Source organism: Camponotus vicinus, unplaced genomic scaffold, assembly GCF_025532165.1.
Source record: "Camponotus vicinus isolate PSW18456_S1 unplaced genomic scaffold, iyCamVici1.0 SCAF_6, whole genome shotgun sequence".
Classification (NCBI taxonomy): domain Eukaryota; kingdom Metazoa; phylum Arthropoda; class Insecta; order Hymenoptera; family Formicidae; genus Camponotus; species Camponotus vicinus.
The window spans coordinates 1,565,578-1,592,948 of NW_028141978.1; the positions used below are offsets into that span (position 1 = coordinate 1,565,578).

General features: G+C 29.0%; 5 protein-coding genes across 12 annotated transcripts; 3 read left to right on the forward strand and 2 right to left on the reverse strand.

Annotated features, from left to right (window-relative positions):
* Positions 1-687: 687 nt before the first annotated feature.
* Positions 688-3,166, forward strand: LOC145973357 (uncharacterized). 2 transcript variants are annotated; one of them, XM_083102657.1, is made up of 5 exons: positions 688-1,213; positions 1,515-1,800; positions 2,039-2,182; positions 2,411-2,650; positions 2,750-3,166. In XM_083102657.1, the coding sequence occupies exons 1-5, from the start codon at positions 1,196-1,198 to the stop codon at positions 2,830-2,832; spliced, it is 771 nt and encodes a 256-aa protein (XP_082958783.1). In that variant the 5' UTR covers positions 688-1,195; the 3' UTR covers positions 2,833-3,166. The 2 variants fall into 2 exon arrangements, with proteins under 2 accessions (XP_082958783.1, XP_082958784.1); XM_083102658.1 differs by having other exon boundaries at positions 924-1,204.
* On the reverse strand, positions 2,713-12,365 carry LOC145973353 (phospholipid-transporting ATPase ABCA3). 3 transcript variants are annotated; one of them, XM_083102646.1, is made up of 25 exons: positions 11,989-12,365; positions 11,240-11,426; positions 10,802-11,128; positions 10,360-10,658; positions 9,940-10,098; positions 9,602-9,842; positions 9,364-9,531; positions 9,055-9,242; positions 8,798-8,962; positions 8,615-8,723; positions 8,384-8,538; positions 8,111-8,272; positions 7,953-8,024; positions 7,706-7,844; positions 7,147-7,616; positions 6,807-7,017; positions 6,196-6,717; positions 5,962-6,087; positions 5,615-5,833; positions 5,251-5,523; positions 4,852-5,156; positions 4,630-4,777; positions 4,331-4,541; positions 4,009-4,222; positions 2,713-3,900 (listed from the first exon to the last, which is right to left on the reverse strand). In XM_083102646.1, the coding sequence occupies exons 3-25, from the start codon at positions 11,115-11,117 to the stop codon at positions 3,694-3,696; spliced, it is 5,079 nt and encodes a 1,692-aa protein (XP_082958772.1). In that variant the 5' UTR covers positions 11,118-11,128; positions 11,240-11,426; positions 11,989-12,365; the 3' UTR covers positions 2,713-3,693. The 3 variants fall into 3 exon arrangements, with proteins under 3 accessions (XP_082958772.1, XP_082958773.1, XP_082958771.1); XM_083102647.1 differs by having other exon boundaries at positions 7,147-7,306; positions 7,379-7,616; positions 10,802-11,426; positions 11,989-12,364; XM_083102645.1 differs by having other exon boundaries at positions 10,802-11,426.
* Positions 12,366-12,545: 180 nt separating this feature from the next.
* Mrps28 (mitochondrial ribosomal protein S28) lies at positions 12,546-14,923 on the forward strand. Of its 4 annotated transcripts, none has more exons than XM_083102661.1 (5): positions 12,546-12,703; positions 12,770-12,817; positions 14,057-14,365; positions 14,465-14,586; positions 14,682-14,923. In XM_083102661.1, exons 2-5 carry the CDS (start codon positions 12,770-12,772, stop codon positions 14,869-14,871), a joined length of 669 nt encoding a protein of 222 aa, XP_082958787.1. In that variant the 5' UTR covers positions 12,546-12,703; the 3' UTR covers positions 14,872-14,923. The 4 variants fall into 4 exon arrangements, with proteins under 4 accessions (XP_082958787.1, XP_082958789.1, XP_082958788.1 ...); XM_083102663.1 differs by having other exon boundaries at positions 12,548-12,703; positions 13,637-14,365; XM_083102662.1 differs by lacking the exon at positions 12,770-12,817 and having other exon boundaries at positions 12,550-12,703; positions 13,637-14,365.
* Mrpl14 (mitochondrial ribosomal protein L14) lies at positions 13,092-14,309 on the reverse strand. Of its 2 annotated transcripts, none has more exons than XM_083102667.1 (4): positions 14,172-14,309; positions 13,860-14,003; positions 13,505-13,730; positions 13,092-13,421 (listed from the first exon to the last, which is right to left on the reverse strand). In XM_083102667.1, the coding sequence occupies exons 3-4, from the start codon at positions 13,689-13,691 to the stop codon at positions 13,168-13,170; spliced, it is 441 nt and encodes a 146-aa protein (XP_082958793.1). In that variant the 5' UTR covers positions 13,692-13,730; positions 13,860-14,003; positions 14,172-14,309; the 3' UTR covers positions 13,092-13,167. The 2 variants fall into 2 exon arrangements, with proteins under 2 accessions (XP_082958793.1, XP_082958792.1); XM_083102666.1 differs by having other exon boundaries at positions 13,866-14,003; positions 14,172-14,303.
* Positions 14,924-15,462: 539 nt separating the features above from the next.
* On the forward strand, positions 15,463-27,348 carry LOC145973908 (lipopolysaccharide-induced tumor necrosis factor-alpha factor). The gene is made up of 4 exons (XM_083103573.1): positions 15,463-15,793; positions 19,992-20,168; positions 20,554-20,812; positions 21,851-27,348. The coding sequence occupies exons 2-4, from the start codon at positions 19,997-19,999 to the stop codon at positions 21,951-21,953; spliced, it is 534 nt and encodes a 177-aa protein (XP_082959699.1). The 5' UTR covers positions 15,463-15,793; positions 19,992-19,996; the 3' UTR covers positions 21,954-27,348.
* The last annotated feature ends 23 nt before the right edge of the window (positions 27,349-27,371 follow it).

A 27,371-nucleotide genomic window follows, 5' to 3' on the forward strand; every position in this document is an offset into this window, starting at 1 on the left:
GTAATCGTCAAATCTTCGAGTAACCGGATCTGAACTCTTCACGATCGTATAATTACCCGAATATCCAAATGGTCTAACATAAGTAAAAACGCACGAGTAAACTCTTGACAAGATAATAGCTTTCATTAATAACCCTGTCGCTGGAAGGAGCGAAAATAATAAATTTTATGTCATGTACCCTGGTCGCGATAGATCAGTCTGGGTTGCCCAGGGGTACCCAGAGTCCCGACCTAGTGCACACGTGCACGCACGTACCAGGCCGGCCGATGATGCCGCTGCGCGGAGATGCTCAACGCACACCGATTACGCAACGAGCTCATTCGATTGCGCGGAGCCTGCGTTCTAAGTTGCTCTCTATAAAGATACGCTCTATCGCTGACGATGGCGATGACGACTTCGCGGCATTCGAATATAATTCTCGCGTCGAAAGAGCCGATATAATTACAAGGGAGAATGCATGCCAGCTGCGTCATCGGCTCGACCCGTTTTTCTTTACACTTTCCCACCGTTTCGTAAATAGATCAAATAAATCGCACAATTTAAAGAGATATAATCTTGATACTACATATAATTAGGCTTCTTATTATGATAAAACTATAAAATAATTATTTTCACACAATAATATATTTAATAATCTTTTCTGGTAAAATAGTAGTGAAAGATGCATCGACCGATATCTTTTCACTTTTATACGTCATTATCTGAATCGCTTCACTTTCATGCCTCGAGTCTTATGTCGACCTTCAGGTCTGTTTGGAGATGTTTACCGATCTATATCACTTGACATTGCGCAATCACCCCTCATCGCTTGACAGTTTCATCTCGCGATGGAGGCCTCTTTCACACCATTCCCGCCCCTCAATGGTCCCCTCACTGTGCGCTTCTTTCTTTGTCCAGTTATTCCGGGATCTGTTTTTCTCTCTTCTTCTCCCCGGCAACATCTTTCGCGGGGCGAGGATCGCAAGCGAATCTTCGAGGAACGCATCACCGAGTGATCTCTAGCCATCCGATGGCATCCATGCGCTGGTTTCTCATCAACGGGTGGGAGGAAGACGATCCTCGTGCGGGATCGGTATATAAGCATGTTGGATCCGACCTGGATCTGTGCAGATCAATTATCATCGGCGGTTTGACGATACTTACACATTTTGGGTATCGCTGCAGTGTATAACATCACTGAAATTCGTTCGACGAGATGAGATCGGTACGAGAGGTGCAAATCTTTCAATATTTTAATTTCCATTCTTATGGATCTCGGATCTTCCATTTCGCGATGATTGAATCGAAAGCGAAGCAATCCATCGAATATTTTGTCTTCGGATTACGTGATTTTCGTCTCGCGTGTGAGATAGTGTTCCTAAGAAAAATGAAACTTATAGTTTTTACACTGTTTCCTTCTTTTTCTTAGTCTATACTTTGTTTTATGTCAAATAATGTTGTTTTATGTCAAAATATTGTTGTTTTATGTCAAACAATTATTTTCCCAAGATTTAATGTGACTAAAATTGTTTTAGCAAATCGCCATCGCGTTGCTAATCATCGTCGGTATATGCCATGCCGCACGGTTAGACAATATTTATCTCCCGCCTGGTAGTGCCGGAAGTGCAGGTGGACCAGGATTGATTCATCCTCCAGGATCTGGTGTAGGCGGTCCCATTAAACATAGTGGCCCAGTTGGTGGTCCAGGTGGTCCAAGTGGTCCAGGTGGTCCAGGTGGTCTAGGTGGTCCAGGTAGTCACGGTGGCCCTGGTGCACCAGGCAGATTGGGTCTCGGGGGTGATAGCGGCATTTATCAAAGTGGTAAGTCTAAGCAAAGATAAAAAAAAAATATAATTATATCTTATGTTTTATTATGCTAAATGCAATTTTATCTGTCTCTGAAATTTTTATTGCGATTATTATATAATTAAAATTTAAGTTAATTGAATCTTTTTTTATTAACTCACTGCATCATTTCTCTCAAAAAGAATTAGACAGTTTTTTTTCTGAAGGATAACTTACATTTATCTCACTCTTAAAGTTTAATTTTTTAATTCAGGTGGCAGATTGAGTGATAGTGGGCATGGCGGTCAAGAGGTACCCATCATTTCGTACAGTAACGAGAATGCCGGTGATGGAAATTATGAGTTTAGTTATGAAACCGGAAATGGTATCACCGTGCAAGAAACTGGTCATCAACAAGGTAAAAAAGTACATTTCTATTTCTCGATTAAATTACTGATTTAAACTTATTACTATACATATAATCATTCGGTCTTCAATCCTGATAAATTTACTTAAATTTTATTTTCGTCAAACAGTCAATCATCCTTAGATGAAAAATCGTGAAACAATTGTACGCAACGGAGCAGTATTGAGGGACCGTTGCGTCAATGAAGAAGTTGAATATGTATCTCTATTGATGTTGCAGGAGAATTCGAGTCAGTGAGCGGATCTTTTTCTTATACCGGACCCGATGGTGTGCAATACTCCATCACTTACACAGCAGACGAAAATGGCTTCCACCCTCAAGGTGCCCATTTGCCGACTCCGCCTCCGATTCCGCCGGAAATTCAACGAGGCGTTGAACTGGCGCTTGCCGCCGAAGCCAGGGGAGAGAATCAGGATGGAGGATATTCGCAGGGAGGAACCGCCGGACATCCCAGCGGAGGTGAGTTATACAAATATTTAAATTTAAATGATCGTTGATAATTGCGCGATTTATATAACATCAATGTTTCGAGTAATTTATTTTATCCTCTTATCACAGGAGACGGTCATGGTAGCCATGGTGGCGTGTATCAGGGACCGAATTCGTATCAGACAAGTTCGGGTGGTGGATATCAATATTAAATAGCGAATTCGCGAATCACACATCAACATATATATCATACGCAGACACAAATTTTTCATATTATTCCGTTTCGAATTATCTACATAAAAATATGTCACACACAGAGATCTTTTTATTTATACAAAATGTGTATTTTATTCATGAAAAGCCTTCAATCTAATTCTAATTCTTTTTTGTTTAAGTCTTTTTGTACATCAAGCGCAATAGTGTTCAACTTCTCTTATAAATATTGTTATTGCGATTTCAAGACATTATATATTCATCAAGTGTACATGTGTGTAATGTGATTGTATAATTAATACTTAGCAATATATACCTGCGATATATACCATACATTCTTCCCGTATACGCTTTTTTATATACACAGATTACATATTAATTTCGAGATGTTTTTATATGTTATTATTCTTTGAATAAATGAAACACAGTGTACTAATACTGTAAAATATGTAAATTTTTCTATTTATATACATATCGAATTTAACCTCTAAATTCTAAAACTTTTATATAAACAGAAAACAGTAAAATTTATATATATATATATATATATATATATATATATATATATATATATATGTGTGTGTGTGTGTAAAAATACATATATCTTTTGATATTTTAATTATAATATATAATTTAAAGATAAAGTATGCAGAAATTAGCAACAATTAATTCATTGAATAAAATTATTATGAAATCAATTATATTTTTACATAAACTGATAATGTAATTTCTATAACGTAATTGATATATCAATATATTATCAGTCTATTTATTTAAGTATATATTAGCATTAATTTTAATATATATATATATATATATATATATATATATATATATATATATATATATCATATTCATTTTCATACTTCTTCATGACTAGTAATACAAGTTGAAGACTTTTTAGGCATTTCAACACCTCTTGCAAACTGAATAAAGAGTTGCTCTAAAGTTGCAGATAAAACAGCATAATCCTCGATGCAACTATATCTTTGCTTAAGATCTTTCACTGTATCATACATTTTTTCCCACGTTGTGTTACAATCAGTTACATGGTAGGCAAGTAGACCCTATAAGATATAGAAAAATTAATTGTAGTGGAAAAAGGGGAAAAAATAGAATGTATCAATAAAATTATTATGGATGTGTTCTGGTTTTAAGCAAACCACAATCATTACCAGATTATCATCTCTAATGTCGCATGTTAAAGTAGATTCAATGATCATCTTGATATTTTTAACATCCTCATCCGATCGGCCAGGATTTAATTTTATATGAATATCATAACCTGCTCCAAATCGTTGCTTTAATTCTTGACTTGCACCAATACAAACCAATTCACCTTTCACCATAATGACTAATCGATTGCAAAGTGCTTCACATTCTTCCATGCTACCAACAATATACATAGTTTTAATATGTTGGATTTAATAAAAATAAATTTATTCAGGCAATAAATATACATTTTATCTTCGATACTTGGACAATTCTAATAGATACCTGTGAGATGTAAGTATAATGGCTTGTCCTGCTGCTTGGCAAGATTGCAAAGTATTCCATAGCGATCTCCTAGCTGCAGGATCAACACCAGTTGTAGGTTCGTCTAAGAGAACAAGAGTAGGATTTCCGATTAGAGCTATCGCAATGTTTAAGCGTCTCTTGTTCCCACCGCTGTAAGTACCGCTTGGCTGCATCATGCAAGCAGTTAAATCTGAAAAGATATATACATACGTTATCATGTATACTGTTTTATGCAAAGTGATTTTTCTTGGAAGTTTACATTATGGCACTTGACTCACTCAGTCTATTAATCCATTTATTAACTTCCAATTCCACATTGGACTTTGGTATGCCGCGAAGACGAGCGAACAATCGTAAATGGTCGAAAGCGTTCAAGGAGGGTATTAAAGCATCGGTTTGTGGACAGTATCCCATTTCAGAGAGATACTACAAGAAAAAAATTTTTAATATTTCAATAAACAATATAATGCTAAAGAAATTAGAGTGTAGATTATTGTTACTTTTTTCCTATTCGAACAAATTTCCGCTCGTCCTAAGTACATCAAGCCACTGTCAGACATTTCTTCTCCAGTTAGCATTCGGAAAGTTGTACTTTTACCGGCACCATTTACACCAAGCAATCCGAAACATTCCCGTGGTTTTACCCGAAAACTAATCTCTTTCACAGCCATTAGGTTTCCATAATATTTGCTTAATTCATACACTAAAAAGAGGCTATTATCTTCGTTTACTGGATTTGGTATTAATTCGGGATTATTGATATCTATAGTATCTGTTTTGAATTCTTGTTTTTTAACATTTGCATCTATATGTAGAAAATTTAATAATTATATATTTAATATTATCTGATTTTCCGTAATATATTTTTTAGAAAATATTCATAATTGTATACATCTTACTTTCACTGTTAATTTTATTAATTTCTAGTGCTACTGCAAATTTTTCTTTCTTTACTTGATCGTCCATGTCTTCTTGTTCAATTTTTAGTTTTGTACCAATCATCTTTCTACATAATTTCGAAAATATTTTTTCTTCTAGCATGATCAATATAGCAAAATACAAAATTGGTGTTACAGATAAATATACTATACTTTCTTCGAAATTTATATCATCCTTAAAGTCTTTAAAATAAGGCAGTTGTTTTTTGCAAACTCCATCTGTACATTCCAAACCTGAACAGAATAATAATAAATTAAATTATAACTTCTGTCGTTGACAGAGCAATTTTAAATTATATTTCTTATAAACATAGCATAATCTTACCACAACAAACATCACCAGGTACGAGACAAACTATATTCTGAAGCATATTTGGTAGACGACGACATCTCGCATTTTGTACAGCTATGTTGAAAAAGGATAGCTCACCATGGAACAAACTTATATAAGGAATTAAACGAAAGATTCCTTTTTGTATGATATGTAGCGGTTTAAGCCAGTCAAAATTGTGTATTACTTCATGTAAGAGATATTGTATTAGAGCTGAAATTTTTTAAATTTACTTATTTCTTGTATAACATTTATTTGAATTTTTTTTGAACTAATTAATTTAATGTGAGACTTTTAATCATACTTTTAAAAACAAATATTATATATTACAACAAGCTTACCAAGACCAACAGGTGCAAGAGCCAAAATGGTTATTATTGTATTTCTCGATTTATTCATAAAACTAAATATGTAGACGACAAATAAAGCATTAATACCAAACAACTCCAAGATTAATATCGTACATACTGCAAAAAAATAGTAAATGAAAATATGTAAAAGGAGATAAAAATATGATACTATAAATCTATAGTATTATAATTGAAGTCTTGATGTAATTTATAAAAATGACTTACATATCTCTGTTGTATAGTATAGCTGGAGACCAAGAATAATGTCCATAATGTAGAATGCCAAGGTAATCAGCAGTACACATACTGTATACAACACAAGATCAAAAGTGAACATTGTACTCCAGTATGACAGCGATGTAACACCAGTCATACGTTGAAGTTGCTTAACTTTCGTCATTGTTTCTTGCAGAGGATGCACAACAAACAGTGCCACAGTAGGAAAGAAAAACCCACAGAATACCAAAACGCGCGAGAGCGATTCCGCTTCTGGCGCTTGTAGTCTAGTCGAAATAATCGTATTTGGTAATTGTTGCCTGGATATAAGAATCGAATGTTGATCACCAGCAAAAGCCTTGATAAGCGCATTACTCAAAAGATTCATTGTTAACGGTACACCATGGAATGCTATGCCAGAATAGAAACCGTTAGCCAATATCGTGTTGTTTTCAGTGGAATTAAATTCGGCAGATACGATAAAATTGTTACGATATTCCGCAATATCCCGTACAGAAAAATTCAGAAGAGCTGTAAGAGATAAAAAGCTAATAAAACTATTGTTTAATGTAATTTTATTATCGTATTTGATACGAAATTATTTATTTAGCACACTTTACCATTTGTAAGACTTATATCCGTTACGCGTTCTGCTTCGCCGAAATATTGAACAACATCTCTGTATTTCTGACCAATTATGTCATTGTCTGACGAATATAAAGTTTTCGGATATCTGTACATACCGAGATTTAATTGAATAATATCTGTGGAATCTTTTGGTAAATTATAACTTAAGGCCATTAAAAATACCGACAAGATAGGAAGAATTATCTGAAAATATAGACAATGAGATAGAATGATAGAAATTCCAATTTCAATGTATAAAAGAAAAAAATATATATTAATAATATAATATGTGTAGTATATTTAAAGAAAGTATAAGTAAAGAAAGATACATACAATCATCAATACAGTAGTTATATTCTTCCTTGTATATGTGAATTTCTTAGCAAATAATGCTAGTATTGATTGCATACATAGCATACTCCCTGTAACTTTGCTTAATGGAGCTGTAAATAATTCATTAAGATGTCTTCCATTATCTTCTTTCTTCACAATTCTAAGACAAAGAGCAAAGTATAAGAAATGAGCAATAAAATAACAATGCAAAATCAATTTCAAAAAAACATACTTTAAAAAAACTTGTTCTAAAGTAATCAACGACACGCTTATTCCAGTAACCCCTAATTTTTTCTTTTGACTTTCTACTTTATCTAATGATTGTGGCAGAGAATCAGTATATGGTACATTTAAAATAATCTTTTCAGTATCAACACAAAGTTGTTGCGTCTTCAAATCAAATTTACTTATAACTTTTTCAGGAATACACCAAGACTTTGTTGATAAGGTAACTTCTATATGACCATGACCTAAAATAGAATAAAAAGTTATAATTTATTGAATAACAATCTAAATTATGTATTGGATTTAAGTATTAATAAGTCTAATTATATCTTACCATACTGTTTTTTCAAAAACATTGGGGTACCATAACTTTTAAGGCGACCTGAATGTACTATAGCGATTCTGTCACCAAGTATATCAGCTTCTTCCATGTTATGTGTACTAATTAATATTGTTTTCTCTCCTCTGAGTTTCTAAAAAATGTTAATAATGCAAAATACATATATGTACAAGATATTTTAACATATATGCATATATCTAAAGATATTATCGGAAAAAATTCAGATCAAATGTGTGCTTACTAATATAATATCCCATGTGTCTCGTCTAGTTTCAGGATCCATTCCCGATGTTGGCTCATCCAAAATTATAGTCTAAACGTAAATTTATTTTAAGAAATCAATATATAGTATGCTTTATTATATATTATATATTATTATATATTTATATCAAAACTTACACTAGCATCACCAATGAGTGCCATTCCGAGGCACAATCTTCTCTGTTGACCACCAGACAATTTACTAGGAAGAAAATCTTTTTTTTCAAAAAGCTTCAGCTTAACAAGTAACTTATAAACATCTTGCTTGACTTCCCTTCTAGTCTTATTCTTAGCTTTCAACTGTCATAACAAAAACACAATATATATATATATATATATATATATATATAGATATATATTTATTTATTTATTATAATTGTTCTTATTCTAAAGATTATTAATTATTCTTACCAAGCCAAAAAATTCTACTTGTTCGAATACATTTAAATCTGGAAAAACCATATTTTCTTGAGGACATAAACCTAAATCTTTTCTAATACTGTGTAGATGCCTTCTTATGTTTTTGCCATTTATGAACACTTTTCCTTCTGTCTCACTCGTTATACCTATCAAAAATAAATGAATTTTTTTGCAAAAATAACATTGTCACATTAAGAATTATTTTGTGATGCAATATAATACCTGTTAATATAGACATAAGTGTGGTTTTGCCTGCTCCATTATGTCCAAGCAGAGCAGTAATTTGTCCCTTGTAAAAGTCTACAGAAATTCCTTTTAATGCATGAACTTTCTAAATTATGATAATTTAGTATTAGTTAAATGCATTACAAATATATGATATCTATCTTTTTGATATAAGCTTACAGATTTTCGTAGCCAACTCGTTGTATACGATTTCTTAAGATCACGTATTTGTATTCCAGGTGTAAGTGCACCACCTAATACTGGTTCAAAGTCTTCATTAATTTTCTTATCGTAATCGAAGTCAATAATTTCTTCGTCCAGGGATATTTTATTTTTCTTGATACACTATAAAATAAGATCATATAGCATAAAATTATTACAACCTATATGCAGTATTGCTTCCATTCCATTTTACTGATCTTTGTATATAAACTTGCCTTTAAAAAATATAATGGATCCTTTCGAACTCCGTATTTACCGGGAAATATAGCATTTATGTAAACAGCAAGTGTAAAATGTATCACAGCACCCAAGACTGAGAAAAGAAATATGAAGCCTATACTTCCTACAATACCATATTCCTCGTTTCCAGGAATAAAAATATTGTTCCATCGAATACCAATTACTAAAATAAAACAAATTACTTACTTAAAGATTGCTTGCTTACATAGTCTTTAAAATAGAACTTTTTTTAATAATTAAGATTAATGACATAACTAATAGATAAATAAGTTAGAAGTTATTACATTTGCTTTCATGTGCATTTATTTCTTGAAGCAATCTATAAAACAGAATATTTGGAAATATTATACCAAGATATGATATAATTCCAAAAGCTTCTTCCCTTGCCAGATTTCCATGAAGTGACAATGCTGCCACATATATGATTGCTATAGCAGTTGTCACAAAACGTGCTGTAAACAAATTTCAACAATTAATGCATTTAAAAAAATATTGTTACTTACTTTGCAAAAGATTATTTACGTTTTGTAAAGTAAGCTGCAATATGCATGCCAAATGTTATAAGATGACCAATGTGTGTAGTAAATATGAGCCAAAATATAAATCCATTTCCATAATGTAAATAGGCTTCAACATTTGTAGAAAAAGTAATTTTAAATAATATAGTTATTGGTACTACATAAAGAGTGCTGAATAATATTCCTGTAATTAACCAGCTTAATAAATTGTAAGACAATTTGACTCCATTCATCGCCATTAAAACCTGTATAAAACAATAAGGCAAATGATATCTTGCAATAATTATACAAGAACATATATATAAATGATATAAAAACAAAAAAAAATAATTATGTACTAACATTTACACCAATAAACTTCTCTTTTGATGCATAGGTAGCTTCCACACAAAGTGGGATTACAAAAGCTATAACTGCAAATGTACAAATTACTTCACGTAATAATATATCAGCTGGGTCTGTTTTAATATATGGTGGATAAGGCATTCTTTGTATTGACATCTGAAAAATATAACATGTATATCAAAAAATGATAAGAAATATACAAGACTATTATATATACTATTATCTACGCAGCATAAATATATTTGCTGAGACAAACACATTTTAATAATAAATTATTCATTATTAAAAAAAATGTACATATTCCTTTTAAGTGTATTTATGTTTTATGTAATTTATTGCGTTTTAAATATATTTATATACTAATGTATAAACATATAAATGTGTATATATATTTTGTTCTACCAAAATTTATAATACCTTTATGTTTGACATAGAATTTGCTGCTGCTTGATTTATAAGCGCTTTATCTACGCACATCTGAACTTGCACAATTGGAATTATATCAAAGTACATTGTAGGTGATGTACTCATATGTTCACCTAATACAGTTTGGTACAAATCATATGGAATTTTCCAGGAATGTCTAATTTTGTATTTTGTGGTACTTTTATTATATTGTTCAAAAACAATTGCTACCACAGAAAGTATCGGATTTTGCCCCTGAGAAATTGTATAAGCATTTATCATCTCAGTCTCATTAGAGAAATCTTTGACATCTGTATGAAAAAAAATAAGATTATTATATTAACATTTCTATTAACTATTAAAAAATCCTATTAAATAATTATATTATCATATGTTATCATATACTATCATATCTTTTCTAAAGAACACAGTAATTTTTGTAAACAATGCTTACTTTCAGACACAAGTCCAAGGCATTTTCTAGCAGATTCCATAATCTTAACTGTATATGCATTCTTTGGCAGATAATATACATTATTTAAATCATTATCAAGTTTTTCCATTAAGTCATCTTGCGTTTGTATAGGATAAAATGTGTTTTCATTTATTATAGTTGGCGGTTGAGCATTAAAATCTCTCACTGCTTGTAATAATACAAATAATCCAATGGGAACTAAAGCTTGTAAGAATAATGTCATACGCCAATGTCTCATGCGTACTATCAAGTCCTTGTATAGCAACAAACCAAAGATTTTCCATTCGCTAGCCATTTTTGTTTTAACTTTGAAGATAATTTTTTCAACAATTTATTATAAAATTATATTTAAATCTCTCTAAATAGTGTATGTACTGCTTGTCATTGAAAGTACATGAAAGCTTTTGAATAATTTACTAGAATTGATGCGTATGTTGGCTTCAACTTCAAGCGTATTATATAATAAATGGGCTATATACAACCTTGAACATCAAAATGTAAGTCTTCAGTATAATCCAGCATATTTCTTGTGAAAAGATCTTGTAATATAATTCTTCTTTCTTATGTATGAAGTAGTGTCTTCTATTATCATAGCAAATTTCACCTAAACAAGCAATTTACATATGTCACACAGTAAGCCAAAGCCACGTCAAAATAGATAAAACATAATAATAGTCACATTATATTTTTATCTTAGACATTATAGACATATTATATTTTTCTTATCTTAGTATAAGTGTCGATAAAACTTTTTCAAATAAAATTTACAAAAATACTCAATACAAACATAATATTTTAATCTACATTACTACTACTCCTAGAATAAAATCTTTATTTTAGAATATTAAATTTAATGTTCCACTGACTTAATTGTTTGACATATTTAAGAAATTTCAAAATACATATTACACATAACGCTTAATTACACATTTAGGTACAATAGATGTACGAATAATATGCAGATTTATATTCAAGTGATTAACTATTACACATCACAATGCCAAATTAGCAATTAGTACATAAAAAGTAATTTGAATAAATGACTAATGCATATTTATCTATCGATTTCATGTCTTATTTTCATATTTTATGTTCGCAATACATATAATGGTTTCATAACAATCGATATACGATATGAATAGTAATTGCATGTAGAGAATACTTACGCAAAATATCATATTATCGAAAATATATTCCGGAAACGTATATAATCGACGCAATAAAAAAGCTATTTGTCTTATAAAGCCTCATTTTACTGTATTATCAAAGTCGATAAGATAACTCTGTCTCGGATTTTGAATGAAATAAATGTGAAATGTATTCACAATAATAGAATAATACACATTGATAAAGATCGTCTGATATACAACAACGTCAGCGTCAGTGTCAGACTACGTCAACTTGCTACTGTCAGTACTGTCAAGCGTTGTCAAAAATGCGGGTTCGATAAAGCAGTTGCATGTAGAAGGGAACTATGCACGGTATAATCAATGAGCTCTATAGTATACTGGAGTGAGTCTTTTCTGTACCATCCTATAGAGGCTGCGTTCCGATATTCACTGCCAGTACTGAAAATCTATAGTATGCGTGACATAAACTATAGATTCTCAGTACTGGCAGTGAATATCGGAACGCAGTCAGAAAATCGAGGTCAGAATTAGAAAGAAATAGGTATATTTTTGAATGGATCACTGTCTCTTTTTACATTTATTATCTGAGCTAAAAACATTTCACGGCAGATATTCACAGCAGGACAATAAAAACGTTACAGCGATACGTAATTTTTAGGAAATGTTTAGATTTTATTTATCAATTTAATTGATGAATTAATAAAATTGAGTGATAGTAAATTATTTATTTTTCTCTCAATTCGTAAAACAGGTAAAACATGAAATCAATATTTTTAACATGGTACTATAATAGTATCAATCATTGACATCTGAATAGATGTCAATGATTCAATGGATAATGGGATTATGGATTCAGATGTCAATGGTATCAATGAATTTCTGATAAAGATAGCGATATAGCATGTATGCATCATTTTCTACGAATTGTCATTCTTGAACTTGGACTCATTTCAGTATACATGTACAGATCAACGCGTATATATCAAAAAATATATTTATATTATAAGAATTGGAATTATAGATAAAAAGTAATACTTTCATTAATAAATTGCAGTTTAATCAAAAGTCTCTAAAAAACTGCAAAACACACAGATAAAATAATATAATTTTATATATTGCAAGAAATTTTGCAGTTAACATTTTAGATAATTATAACATTAATATTTTTTATTGAATTAAGTGATACACATACATTACAATGATAAATAATATCCATTATATAAATCTGGATGCAATTGCTATCAATTTGGTATAATCTGCTCCTTTGCTATGGGTTTTTTCCTTCATTTTCGTTCTAAGTATATGTGGGATGGGTACTTGTATTCTTGTACCCAAGGGTGTTCCATTATCATCGATAAGCACCAAATTGTTAGTGTCAAATTTGGGAACTTTAGGTGCCTGAACCTGCTTTAATCCAACTAATATACCCTTTTTCTTCTCGCCACATATGGCGACTAAAATTCTATCTCCTAAATAATTTATATTATCATTGAAATATATGTACATAAAAAGAAAAATTTTTCTCACAAATATTTTATTTGCATTTTCTCACCGATATAACCAACTCCAACTTTGTTATAAATGTGTATGCATCGTGGTGGCTTGCCTTCCAACATGGCTTTCTTCCCTATTACGCTATTATCTACTACTCTCAATCGACTTAATTTAATTATCTGATTTACAGGAACTGACGTAGAAATGCCCCTGCTTGTAATATTTAATGTTGTGACGGGCAACATTATCCCAGAGATTGAGAAATGCCTTCTCCTTAAAACAATCTGAAATACAACAACAGAAATTCCATAACATTGTAACATAACCTTCGCCTTAATTTAGCGAAAAAAAGATTAATATCTCTACGTATATAATGAAAAGTTATTAATTTTTTGTCGAATATTTTTAATTACACTTGCCTTAAAACAGAAGCTCCCACTTTACGAAATTTCAATCGAGATAGGATCAACAAATCCTCGAACAGGTTCTTCTATCACAGCAACAGAAATCGTAATTGCACTGCGAGGGTTTTTACGTAACCTCAAATTCGCTGTAACCTACAAATCGTCGAAATAGTAATTGCGGTATTTTTGTTACAATCATGAACAAGATACATCGTCTGGAGAGAACATTGACACATTTGCGATGTCTCAACATCTTCAGAGTGAACTCTACGAGGTGTTTTAGTACGGGGAAAGATTCGGAGGGAGGAACCAACGACTCACCGATCTCGGAGTCCGTTGTTGACAAGAAAGAGACTCAAGCAGAGACGAAAGAAAATACAGAAACAACAACGGGGCCTGAGAAAAAATTGAGCGGCTTCGCGCAAAGTTATGAAAAGTTCTCGCACATTAATGATGAAGTTCCAGAGACACCCAAAACATTTGCTTCTCTAATTCGCAACTCCAAATTTGTCGATGTAAATATTCCTTGTGTCTTATTACACGAGATATATTTATTCTTTAAGTAATATTTGTTGTTTATAAAGTATGTAATATTGATCTATGATTTTTTGCAGCTGGGAGATCCTGAAGGAAAGGTAGTAACTGGAGAGGTCTTTCATGTGGTCGATGATGATCTATACATTGATTTTGGATGGAAGTTTCACTGTGTTTGTCGGAAACCTGTCAAAAATGGGCAGTGCGTGTCTAAATTTATCTTCCTCTTTTTTTAAACAAATATTTCATTTCTTTAAGTGATACATGTTGTTATGCGTATTACATTTATTATTTTAGGTACTACGTGAGAGGATCAAAAGTTAGATTAAGGATAAAGGAGTTGGAATTATCTAGCAAATTCTTAGGTGCAACTACAGATGTAACTCTTCTAGAGGCTGATTGTGTTTTAATAGGCTTAATATCGTCACCATTACAAATGGCAGAAAAGAAAACAAGGATCAGTAAGCCAAGAATACAGAATTTTTAATATCAATTAAGTAATATCTATGTTGAATAAAATCTATTTAATATGTACACAATATGTATGGCATATAATTTTGACAGTATCTCTTCCAAAACAACCATTTACACTATAAAGTATGTTATATACATTGATAGTCTGTATACATATATTGATTTTAACAGCATAATTTTTTAATTAGACAGTGACTGTTCTAAACAAATTGCACTGTATTTTTAAGAGTATAGTATATTTAGTTTTAAATATTATTATTTTCTCAGATTATTATATTTTTTATATGTATATTGCATTTTATGTTTTATCTCTCTCTCTCTCTCTCTCTCATTTTATGTTTTAAAAGAAATGCTTATCCCTGACAAATCCAAATGATACATAATGTTACTAGATTAGAATTATGTTTGAAAATGTCACCAACGTAAAGGAAATTCGATTGACCAATCGAAACACTGATTCTTCCATCCTGATTGGTCGATCAATCTCTCCTCTAACAACGAGTTTTCGAACGCAAATCAATCGAAGCGCTGTGATTGGTGGACGCGTGCCACGTGGGCCGCAAGGTAGAGACCGAAAACGCTCGCGAGAGGCCAGTCTCGTCACAGTCATCGTTGCAGTAGCAAGTGAAGGTGTTCCTTTTTTTTGGTTTTTTTCTTTTGATATCGTTGTTTCGCGCGTTTTCCTTTCGCTCGCGTCTTTGGCAAGCGAGGAAGATTCATAAGTGGTATGGCGCGTCGATGGCGAGTCGTACGGTGGCATATCCTGTGACAGTTCTGCCGTGACACGTGAATACGCGTGCATCGCGTCTCGTCTATAAGGCACTTGTTCCGCCTGTTTTACACCGCCAAATCGAGCGACGGATGTTAACCTAATCAGTCGGCAGTTATACTACGTGGACAGTTATTCAATTCGCAAAGGTCTGGTGAGACGCAAGGTGAGTACCTTGTATTGTGTGCGTGTACATTCTTTTATTTATATTCCACGTCCGACGAGTGTCGTCACACAATCGTGTCTTGTTTCTTTCTCTTATCTTTTTTTTTACATCGCTTATCTTGTCCGCAAGACCACAATATTCAATTAACGTGGAAACGCACGTATCGTATTTATGTTAATTGCTGTTTGAATCATACCGCACAAATATAAAAAAAATGTGTACCGAATGTAAATTATCTATGAATGTTTATATGCTCGTACATTATGCAAATTTCATCTGGCATAGGTGAAGGTTAATTTTCTTGTTTAATCAATTTATTTTGCAATAGTAATTATTAAGCAATTACTATTTTGCTCTGTAAGATTACACATTGCATAAGTATGTATGTATGTATAAAGTTATTAAAAAATGCATATATATAAATACAATGTTAAAAAATATCGAATTTTCTTTTATATCATTAAATATTCTTTTATATCACATAATTTTTAATTTAAATTATAATAAATGATAAAAAGAATGAATTATAATAAATAATAAAAGTATGGATTTTTTTCGTATATTATAATTTTGGACAAAATTATAATATACTAATTTTGCACAAAAGATATTGACTATCAATATTTTTTAAATATCGATAACGTGCAAATAATTTAAAATAAAATATTAATATTTCATAATAAATGTGCACGAAATTATGTATCTGTACAAACTAAATGACAAGATTTTTTTATGAATTATTATTTTAAAATAGATAATTAGAGATTTTTAAAATGTTTATTTATATTAATCAATAAATTTGCTGTGTTAATTACTGTTTAATTAAAAGCGAGCATGTAATGGAAAATGCTCCGGGGAAATTATAACGCGGAAATCAGTGAAAGGAAAAATTTATTCGCGTAACAAGACCTGTAATAAGCTCGTATGTATGTATGTGTATTTAGTTTTCATATTACTTAAGTCTGCTGTAGATTACAAAACGATCCTGTGAAAAGTTTTTTCTTTTGATTATTTTCAAATGTCTTTGTATTATCCGTTTTTTATAATAAAAATATGGAAACTATTATTAGACAATGTTGCCTCAATTGAATTAATCATCGATTAAGTTAATCAAAGCTTTATCAACGTGATTCTGATAATGCTCCACGATAGTTAACATATTCAATGCTCCACGATAGTTAACATATTATGTTAACATATTATTTCCGTAAAAACTTTTGTCTTAATGTTTTAAAATTTCAAGTATTTCCTCGATCATATATAAGTGATAAATAAATCTTTTCTTCATACAATATATGTTATAAAATTTAATTCCAAAAAGTCCTAAAGCTTCGTTAATTCAAACAATTTTTGCTAGTTAAAATAATGAATTTATCAAGAAAAGAAATTATCTTTTTGTAAGATAATTTTTCTTAAACTTTTTAAGATAAATATTTTTGAAAATTTATATACGAATATATATAATCGAAAATTGTCATTATCATTATCTAATTTAATAATATGTATTAATTATTAGTAAATTATTTAATATTAAAAATTACACTAAAATATTACTATTTACTTTGATTAATCAATTTATTTAAAACTCTGTTGCAAAAAGATAAAAATAAAATGGCAAAAATCTCTATTTCAAAAAAATATCTCTTATGTACTTTAATCGATTATCGTAAAAATGGAGTACCTATTATATAATTCGTTTAAATTGCGAGATGTTTGAGATTACGATACACAGCTTTCTATGTAGAGCTCTGCTGGCAAATATATATCGTGTCTGTATTACTTAACATCCGCTCAACTTTCTATTTGTACTCGATCACACATATGTATGCTCATCCGTTATTTACATTTAAATGTTATTACGAGAGAGTATTGCATGCTGTTCTGTACCATATAACTGTTTATTTTAAGATTTTCAAATTTCACTGATTTCTTGGTTCTTTAGTAGACGATTTTCCTGGTATACAATGTTGTTGTTAAAAAAATGTATTAAGGAATATGCTATATGTTTTGAGAATAATGGAATATTTCGAAAGGCTTTGTTTTGGAAATGAAATATCGCGATTCGAGATTAGCATGTTTGTTTTGTCAAAAATTCGAAAAATTCTTATCGTCAGAAGACTGAAAATTTCTTCTTTTTTTAATCATAAATAAAAAATATTAATCGCAAATAATATCACTCAATCAATTCAGATCAATGAAAGATCAATACATATCTCGCTTTAATCCGGTTTATTTCTTCCTAATCTTCAATATTTTGACAATTATCTGTAAAGTGTAAGATAATATTCTGTAAGGATGCAAACACACGTGTGAGAATAGATTTAAGTAATAATTAATAATGGATTTGATTCACATACATACACATAGAGTACGATTATTTCATAAGCCATTCATAATTCACTATGGCAATATGGATCTTAACGCAGCAAACTATAATATTAAAATTTTCAATACATATCTCATATTTCAAAACAAAGATCGAAAGCGCATAAAAAAATTATAAAATCTAAATTTCCAAATGTAACCATCCAGAATTTATTACTTTTACATTTAGATGTTACACTTCCTATCGAAAATATATAGTACAGTTTTTTTTTTCTTAAATGTTTTAATTTTGAACAATTGTCTGTATAAAATATTCTGCTTTACTTTAAAACTTCATTTCGAGATTTTCAAAAAACGCAGTTTGTTTTTAAATAATAATGTTTGAATTTTTCAAAATTCTTTGGGATTTTATAATATGTATTGTATCAAGAAGGAATTTATTTATTCCTCATGCATGGCCTAGAAAACATTTGAAATTTTAAAACATTAAAACACAAAAGTTTTTTACGAAACACGATTTGTTAACAATCGTGGAGCATTGATATTCTATCTGGATCACGTTGATAAAATATTGATTAATTTAATTAATAATTAATCTAATTGAGATAACATTGTCTAAAGAAGAATTTTTTTGAATTAAATGGTTCCTAATCTACTCTCTCTCTTCATGGAAAAGATAAATAAAATTAATAATTTTTATCCATATTAATAATATCGTAGTAGAATAATTTATTAATATTCCTATAATTTATATCAATATAAATTAATTGCTGTGCAAGTTAACGATGGAGAGGATTATTTGAATAATTCGTGTTATATAATATTACATATTATATATAAAAGTCAAAGAAATTTAAAGTATTATAAAATAATAAATTTAAAAAAATAAATTAAAAATATATATAAACGTAGAATTAAATAATAAAAAATATTACATATAATTTTCGATATTTAACATCGCATGAATTGGTACAAAAAATTTATTAACATAGACTTCCAATCTGACATGATAATAATATAATTGTATTAATTATAAATAGACGATTATAAATTACACGAACAATTTGATATCTCACGTTGTACATTTTACTTGTACGAATATATGAATGTATAAGATTGATTAATAAAATACCGCGAAATGCGTATTATTTTTCGCTTTTTTATTAGTATTTCTTGAAAAACTTGTTACAAAATGCATTATTCTTCAGTTTATATACAAGACAAATGAGCAAAAAAAATAAAATAGGTATTCTCATCATATATATTATAAAGAATTATTATACGACACTTTATAATCGCGTTCAATTTTTTGCGAGTGAAATGATAACAAATTTGAATACATTCGCTTACGTGGCATTTTAATGGAACGTGAAAACAGAGAAGTTATCAAAAACAATACACGAAATATAAAAACAGACATTGTTCGATACTAATATTAATTTTGCGCATCTTACATGCTTAAAAACTTTTAAATGGGTATTCTTTAATTTTTATTGAAACGCAAGAACAAATTGTAAAATTATATATATATATATATACTTATTCATCCATATAAATATTTTTCTGATAACCATATAAAAATATCTATTATTAATTTATATTATAAAAATAAAATTTTAATTCGCATAACGATATTAATTTAAGAAATATACATATAGAGATTATTATTTTTACATTTATTAATTAAATTAATTATATAAATGGAAAGAATATTAGCTTTACGTGATACATATTCACAAAAAATGTGAGAGTATATTTTTAATTTTAGAATTCAGAGTTTTAGAAGGAATAATAGTTTTCTTACACATGCATATACATATACACATATATAAATGTATAATTTGTTAGCTAAAACTTTTTTATTTCTTTCCAGGAAAAATGGAAAAGAACATTGGCTTCAGTGTTCCAGCCTCGGCTCCTCTACCAACGGCTCCACTACCAACGGCTCCACCATCTTACGAGGAAGCCATAGCTAATACAGGAGCACCTTTACATCCTCCAATTGGTTCCACACCATATCCCCTGGGAACTGCGCCAATGCCAATGCCATGTATGTAATATGTTCTAAAAAATAATTAAAAAATCAGAGGTTATTTAAATTTAAAAAAGTATAACTATATATATATGTGTGTGTGTGTGTGTGTGTGTGTGTGTATATATTTTCTTTTTAAATTGTTTTTTTATATTATATATTATATTATTTAAAATTATATATATTTCGTTTTATTATATTTGTAAAATCTTTTTTTTTTTTTGTGTAACAAAAAGTCGTGTTATTGGATGTATTTTTTTTGATTCATTATTTTCAAGAAAATTAATCTTGAACAATTAATAATATATTTATTTTTTTTTTAATTTGAATATATCTTTTTTCTATAGGGAAGTGTATATACATATAATAATTTAACTAAATTATGTATATAATACAATTTTAGATAATCAACCGCCAAATCAAACGACGATGCCAATGCCTTCCGTATATCCAGGCTCGAGTCAATCTCAGCCTCCTTTTAATGCCGAGCCAAATTCTGTACCGCAGTCGGAAGTACGAGTTGTTCATCATGTAACGTACGCTCTAGGACCGCATTCCGTAAAAATGTCCTGTCCATCATGTCACACCGATATCAAAACTACTACGATATCGGATCATCAGCCCAGTGCTCACATTTGCTGCATTGTGCTCTGCTTACTCGGGTAAGCGATGTTTTATTACTATTTTATAAACTTAAATTTAAACAGGCCATCAGAGCTAAACGCGGATGGTAGTGCGTAAGTTCAACGAGAATTAAGTTTTCGTTGAAATTTATTTGTGTGCACAGGGCACAAAATTTTCTTGGTACGATACCAAGCAAATTTTTAAATAATTCTCAATTCGAGAAATTATTTAATTATTATCCCTCTATTTCCCCCCTGTAGTGTTGTAGGCGAGAAAAATATCGGGCTGAAAGTCGCTGAATCGGGAATCGAACCCGAGTCCCTCAGTGGTAAGAGCAGTCGCCCGGCAAGCGAAAGACTCGGGTTCGATTCCCGATTCAGCGACTTTCAGCCCGATATTTTTCTCGCCTACAACTACAGGGGGGAAATAGAGGGATAATAATTAAATAATTTCTCGAATTGAGAATTATTTAAAAATTTGCTTGGTATCGTACCAAGAAAATTTTGTGCCCTGTGCACACAAATAAATTTCAACGAAAACTTAATTCTCGTTGAACTTACGCACTACCATCCGCGTTTAGCTCTGATGGCCTGTTTAAATTTAAGTTTATATTTTAATATACAGAGCCTAATTTCTTATAGTTATTTATTACTATTTTATTTTAGATTCGTGTCTCTCTCTCTCTCTCTCTCTCTCTCTCTCTCTCTCTCTCTCTCTCTCTCTCTCATCTAATAAAATTTTGATCGTTACATTAAAATGTATATTTACTCATTTATTCTTTTATTTAATTGTTTATTTTATTTATCACTTTTTAATTGTTTATCAAGTTTTATAGAAAATGAAATTTTTTTAAATGTTTTTATCAGTTACCAAAATGTAAATTATCATCTTTAGAATGGTAGTTTATGTAATACATATTTCCTGCGAGATAAAGTTTTATGTCGTAGCGGAAAAAATATATATTTATGAAATATTATTTCATTTCATGTATAATTTAAATATATTATAAATGATAATCTCAACCATTGATAAATTTTATAAAAATAATTATAAGTTTTGTTGATCTCTTGTTTCAGATGTTGTCTCTGTTCATGCTTGCCATATTGTATGAGCGCTTTCATGAGTGTTCATCATTTTTGTCCAAACTGCAAAAATTATATTGGTACGTGGAAAGGTTGATTGCAAGATTACAGGCGTGTATACATATGCTCCAGTTTTATGCATATTAGAATGTTATACAGTTCCATAAAGAGCTACTTGATATTCTTCGCTTATTATACATTAAGAGCAACAAAAAAGAAGGATTGCTGATAATGTAAGTTATGTTGTTATATTATAATATACAATTCTTCTTACGTTAAAATCATTGCATTGCAAGTCATTGCAAAAAATGATAATTTATCAAAGTCAGATTAAGTCAGATTTGATTGATGCAGTGTGTCATGTCAATTGTAGATACAGACAAGAGTGAATTATGGATGAAAGATGAAAGTGATTTTGAATCATAAACTTCTATAAAATATGATGCAATGATTTTGAATCATAAATTTCTATAAAATATTAGACTGTTAATATATATAAAAGTACGTGATACAAAATAAAGTGATACAAAGTAAATGCATTAAAAAAAGAGAATATTAGAAAGAATTGCAGATATTTTTTATATAAAGGCAAAATATATTTTTATTTATATGTGAAAAAAGCTTATGATCTTATTTTCGCCACTAACATTAAATTTTGGAATAAGAAATACTGATGTATTATTTTTTGTTTACAATAATTTTTTTCCTGAAATATGCCGAAATATTTATTATCATCTATTTAATTTTTTTGTTTGTGAAAATTTCGGAATTTTTTACAATAATATTTAATAAAATAATTAGTACTTTTTCTTATAAAATTCAATATATTATAAAATTAATATTTTGAAAATATATAAATAATTAATCTTTGATTTTTTGTTATAAAATCATAAACAATTTATTTTGAATATTGCTTGAATATATATATATATATGTATATATTTATATATATGTGTGTGTGTGTGTATATATATATTAACAATCTAATATATTACATAAAAATATTTATTATATTTCTTAAGAAAGTTTTCAAAATAAATTGAGAATCATGTGTGATTTTATAAAATTTTAGTTTGGATACTTGAACTTATTGATATACTTTCGTTATTTTATGCTAAAAAGAAATATTTAAATCAGTTTTCTGTGAGAAACATTTAAAAAAAATTTATTTTTTTTTTATATTATATATATATTAGTTTTTATTTCCTTCGTAAGAATTGAATTATATGTGTAAACAACGAAAGATGTCTTATACATGTCTCGTATCTAAAATGATATAATACTGTCATATATTTTTATTTTTGTACTATGAAATACGGTCTTTGTGAAGAATAGGTGGTAAGATTTACGATAAGTATAAAAAAATGTGTTATTTTTTTTATGAAATCTGATATGCTAGAGTGCAAACGTATATTTAAGTGTCTGCACAAAATCTGAGTATATAATATATATAGACATATATATATGAAAGAATAAGTGTACTGTAAACAAGATATATTTTTGCCTACGAGGTAAAAGGGGTTTTGCGAATTTCTTGTATTATAAAACAGTATAAGTATAGTATGTTAAGAGCACGTAAATTATATGTTTGAGTTCATCAGAAAATTATTATTTACGAATGCATAGGCTATTGAGATAAGCTGATAAGCACTAGGGCAGCAGAACTTTTCCAAAGAAGTTCCGTGTTTTGCGCAATCCGATTTTCCATTCTATTCCAAATTTAATTTAAGAAAAAATTTGTAAAAATTAAGAGAAAATTTGAATGAACTAATATCTCGATGCCGAGAAAAATTCCTTTTCGCTTAAATGATTCAGACTATAAATGATGCCATTTAATTACATCGAAAGATTTAAGATACGATTCGTAATTTTCGAATGTAACATTGAAAAATTAAATTTCATTTTATTTTAATAGATCGGCATCTTCATGCTTCCTTTTTGTGTCCCTTTTCTCTCTTACTAGCAAAGTGTATCCTTCTGTTTAGGTTTATTCATAAAATGTTTTTTGTGCAAAGTTTCTTCGATATCTCACTTTATTTACTAATTATTTTTGATACTTAAAAATAATTATTGGTCTTCTCTTTTATTTCACATATTAGCTGTTTTTTTATATTTTTTATATTTTAATCATAAATGCAAGGGGGGAGGCAATAAGATACCTTTGTTATATTTATTCTTATCTCGAAAGTGTAGTATAAAGATATTATAAATCTATCATTTTTTATTATTCCATTTATATTTCTAATAATATATATTTATAAAAATATGCAAATTTTAAAAAAATGCTATTAATACTATAGGCAAATTTATGATATAAAATGATGTTTTTCTATCATTAGAAAATCACAGAAAAATCAATTTTATCAATTTTAGATTTTGAAATTTATAACGCATATATATATATTTTTTTTAAAGTTAAACTATACATTATTCTAATATCAATTCCAATACTGTTAGAAAAGTAATTTTTTTTATAACTATCGAAGTTTTAAGAAAAATTAGAAATAAAAAAGCAAAATAATGAAAAATAGAATCGCAAAACACTACTTATCTTTCGAGCTATTAATTAAACTCACTTGTTGTGAAACGTTTGTTTCACTATCTTAGATATGAATTGTAATTTTAGATATGAATTTTTCAAAAGTATTATTACAAATTTTGAAAAAAAAAAAATATTTCTTTCTCAATAATGCAGATTTTGTCACATTGAAATATAGTCAACTTAGCTAATGAATTAGATAATTTAATATCAAAATTTTAATAATCCCTTTTTTGAGCAAGGTAGACTGAGATATATGTTCACTTTTAAAGTGGATGAGTATCGCGGTTCTACTGACAGATGACTTTTGGTTTTTTGAAATGAAGTTTTGATTATCATCCTCTTTTTTAATATATTTCTATTGTCTTTCCATCATCTATGCAAATTCTTGTTTTTTGAGAATTTGTCTACGGTTGGTTTTTTTTTATAACGTTACATATATTTTATAACTATAGTCTATAATGTCAAATTGTGACCGCTCACAAAGCATGGATTTAAATAAAACTCAAAATTGTATAAATTTTTTCATTCAAACACAAATATGTGTTTATAAAGTCCTCTTTACTTGATATATCTTCGTATAAGTAAATGTAAATTCTCTTCAATCAGAACTTCTATTTACATTAACAGATTTAATCTTTTCTTTATTAACTTCTGCCTTGGACGTATTGTGTATGTGTGTGTTACTTCTATTCAAATTCTATCTAATTCGCTTTTATCCTTCAGATTTTTGGAGGTTTTGAATTACATTCCTTCCCCTATTTCAATATATTATATTTTGCTTTCCATTGTTTATTCCAATTCTCGTTTCTGAGAATTTGTTTGTAAACATATATTACATATTATAAAGTTAGTCATATTATGATCGTTCAAAACGAGTTTAAATAAAACTTAATAAATTACCTAGATTTTCTCGTTCGAACGCGGGAATTTAATGTTTTGAGTTAACGAGTCGGAATAGTAATTAGTAATTTTTCTAAAAAATCTAACGTATGTCATTCATTCGATTGCAAGTCTCTCCCAACCGTTTGTAAAATTAATTAATGGAATATGTAAAGAATAAAGAATTAATCTCGTTCCATATTATCATTTATACGATATCGATTTTATTGTAATGAGATAATTATTAATAATATGATTAATAATGATTATTATTATTATGTTTAATATATATTATGTATATATATATATATATATATATATATATATAATATGAGATTAATTAATAATTATTATTATCATAACTTTTATAAAATCTGTTAATTATTTGATTTCAATGAGTTTGAGGTTCGGAACCTGAGATGTAACGATTGACCGCTAAGCTTACTTCTATTTTCACATAAATAAAGCAATATACGCACGCGTGTATTCGCGTATAATTTCTAATTTATTTTAATCCTTATTTTAATATTTATTACCATTCAAAGATTCCGTTCTATTTCTGTCTCTCGACCAAGATTAGAAAAGTACTTGCTAAATTTTTCAAAGATTGTTTTGGATATTCTATGAATGTCGAATGAAAGTAATCGAATACAGAATAAATATAATACTTTGCTACTTTGAAGTATATACTGCTTTATATTTATAAACTACATTATACATTATAAGAAGTGTATTGTCTTTTATGTACGTCTCTTTTTATCTTCGTGTAAATAATTCATAAGATTATACTTACAATTAATCAAATGATTATCAATCAATAGCAAGTAAAATTGTTAGAATTGCAGGGAAATTAATAAATCTTATTTTCTTGAATGCATTATTTTAGGCGAACGTTTTTTTGAAGTTTAAGAAATAAGTATGTGAAAGTGTAACGTAGGGATTTGGAATTGCGAAATGGTTTTTAATTTATAGCATTTATTCTCTCTGTGAATGATGTACATACAAGTATCGCGTGTGTTCATATAGTGTGGATTGTGATTGCTGGATTATATTGGAGAAGTAAAAGTAGCTAAGCTAGTGTCCGATTTTTTTTTACTCTCGATAGTTTCTCTTTTCCTCACTCATTTTCTTGCTCCTCATGTGTTTCCGCTCCTTACATTTTTCTGCTCTAGTCCTGGTTTTTGGAAATTCTTTATAGCCGAAAAAGTCTGCTATAACTGATACGTGAGAATCGCAATACTCCTTTGAATTTCATGTGTTTTCTCGAGATATGTTTCCTTGCTTTCTACATATGAAAATATGTAGAATAATGGTCACAACGTAAACTACTTTCCAATATAACATTTCCATTAGGAACAATAAGTTGGTTTTTATTTTGTACAATTATGCAAAAAACAAAGTCATCTGTATGTCAAACAATAAGTATGTAAACTTGAATACGATCATTTTGATATCATTTTTTTAGAATTATTAATTATAGATATATATGTGTCAGTATTTTATAATTTTAAGAATACAAGTTTTTTATTAATTATTTTGGATATATATTTAATATATATATGGGAAATTAAGGCTAGAAAAAAATAATCGGGAAGTATATTCTTTATTATTATCGAAAATACTCGATCTACTTGCTCACATAGAGAAAATTGACTCTGATTTTCATTCTTTACTCTTGTTTCCTACATTTTATCCATTATGCATCGACACACATAATTTTTATATATACATATATGCATTGTTATCCCGTTTTCACAAATTGTAATCATTCTCTGATATGTACCGTACATAATTTTGAGGCATGTTACATTTACCGACAATTATATCATATTTTTCAATTACTTCCGATATTCTCTCAGATCTTTTCCGCTCATTCATTCATTCTCTTAATCTCATTTTTAATATTAATAATGTTCATGAGACTTCGTTCTTTACATCATTTATGTTAATTGAAAATATGGCTAAGAATGTTCAATATATATATTTTTTTGTAATTCTGTAATCTTTATGTATTTTACCACATAATTTTTGTGTATGTATGTTATAATAAAATATGTATATATTTAGTGAAGAGTGTGTCCGTGCATAAATATA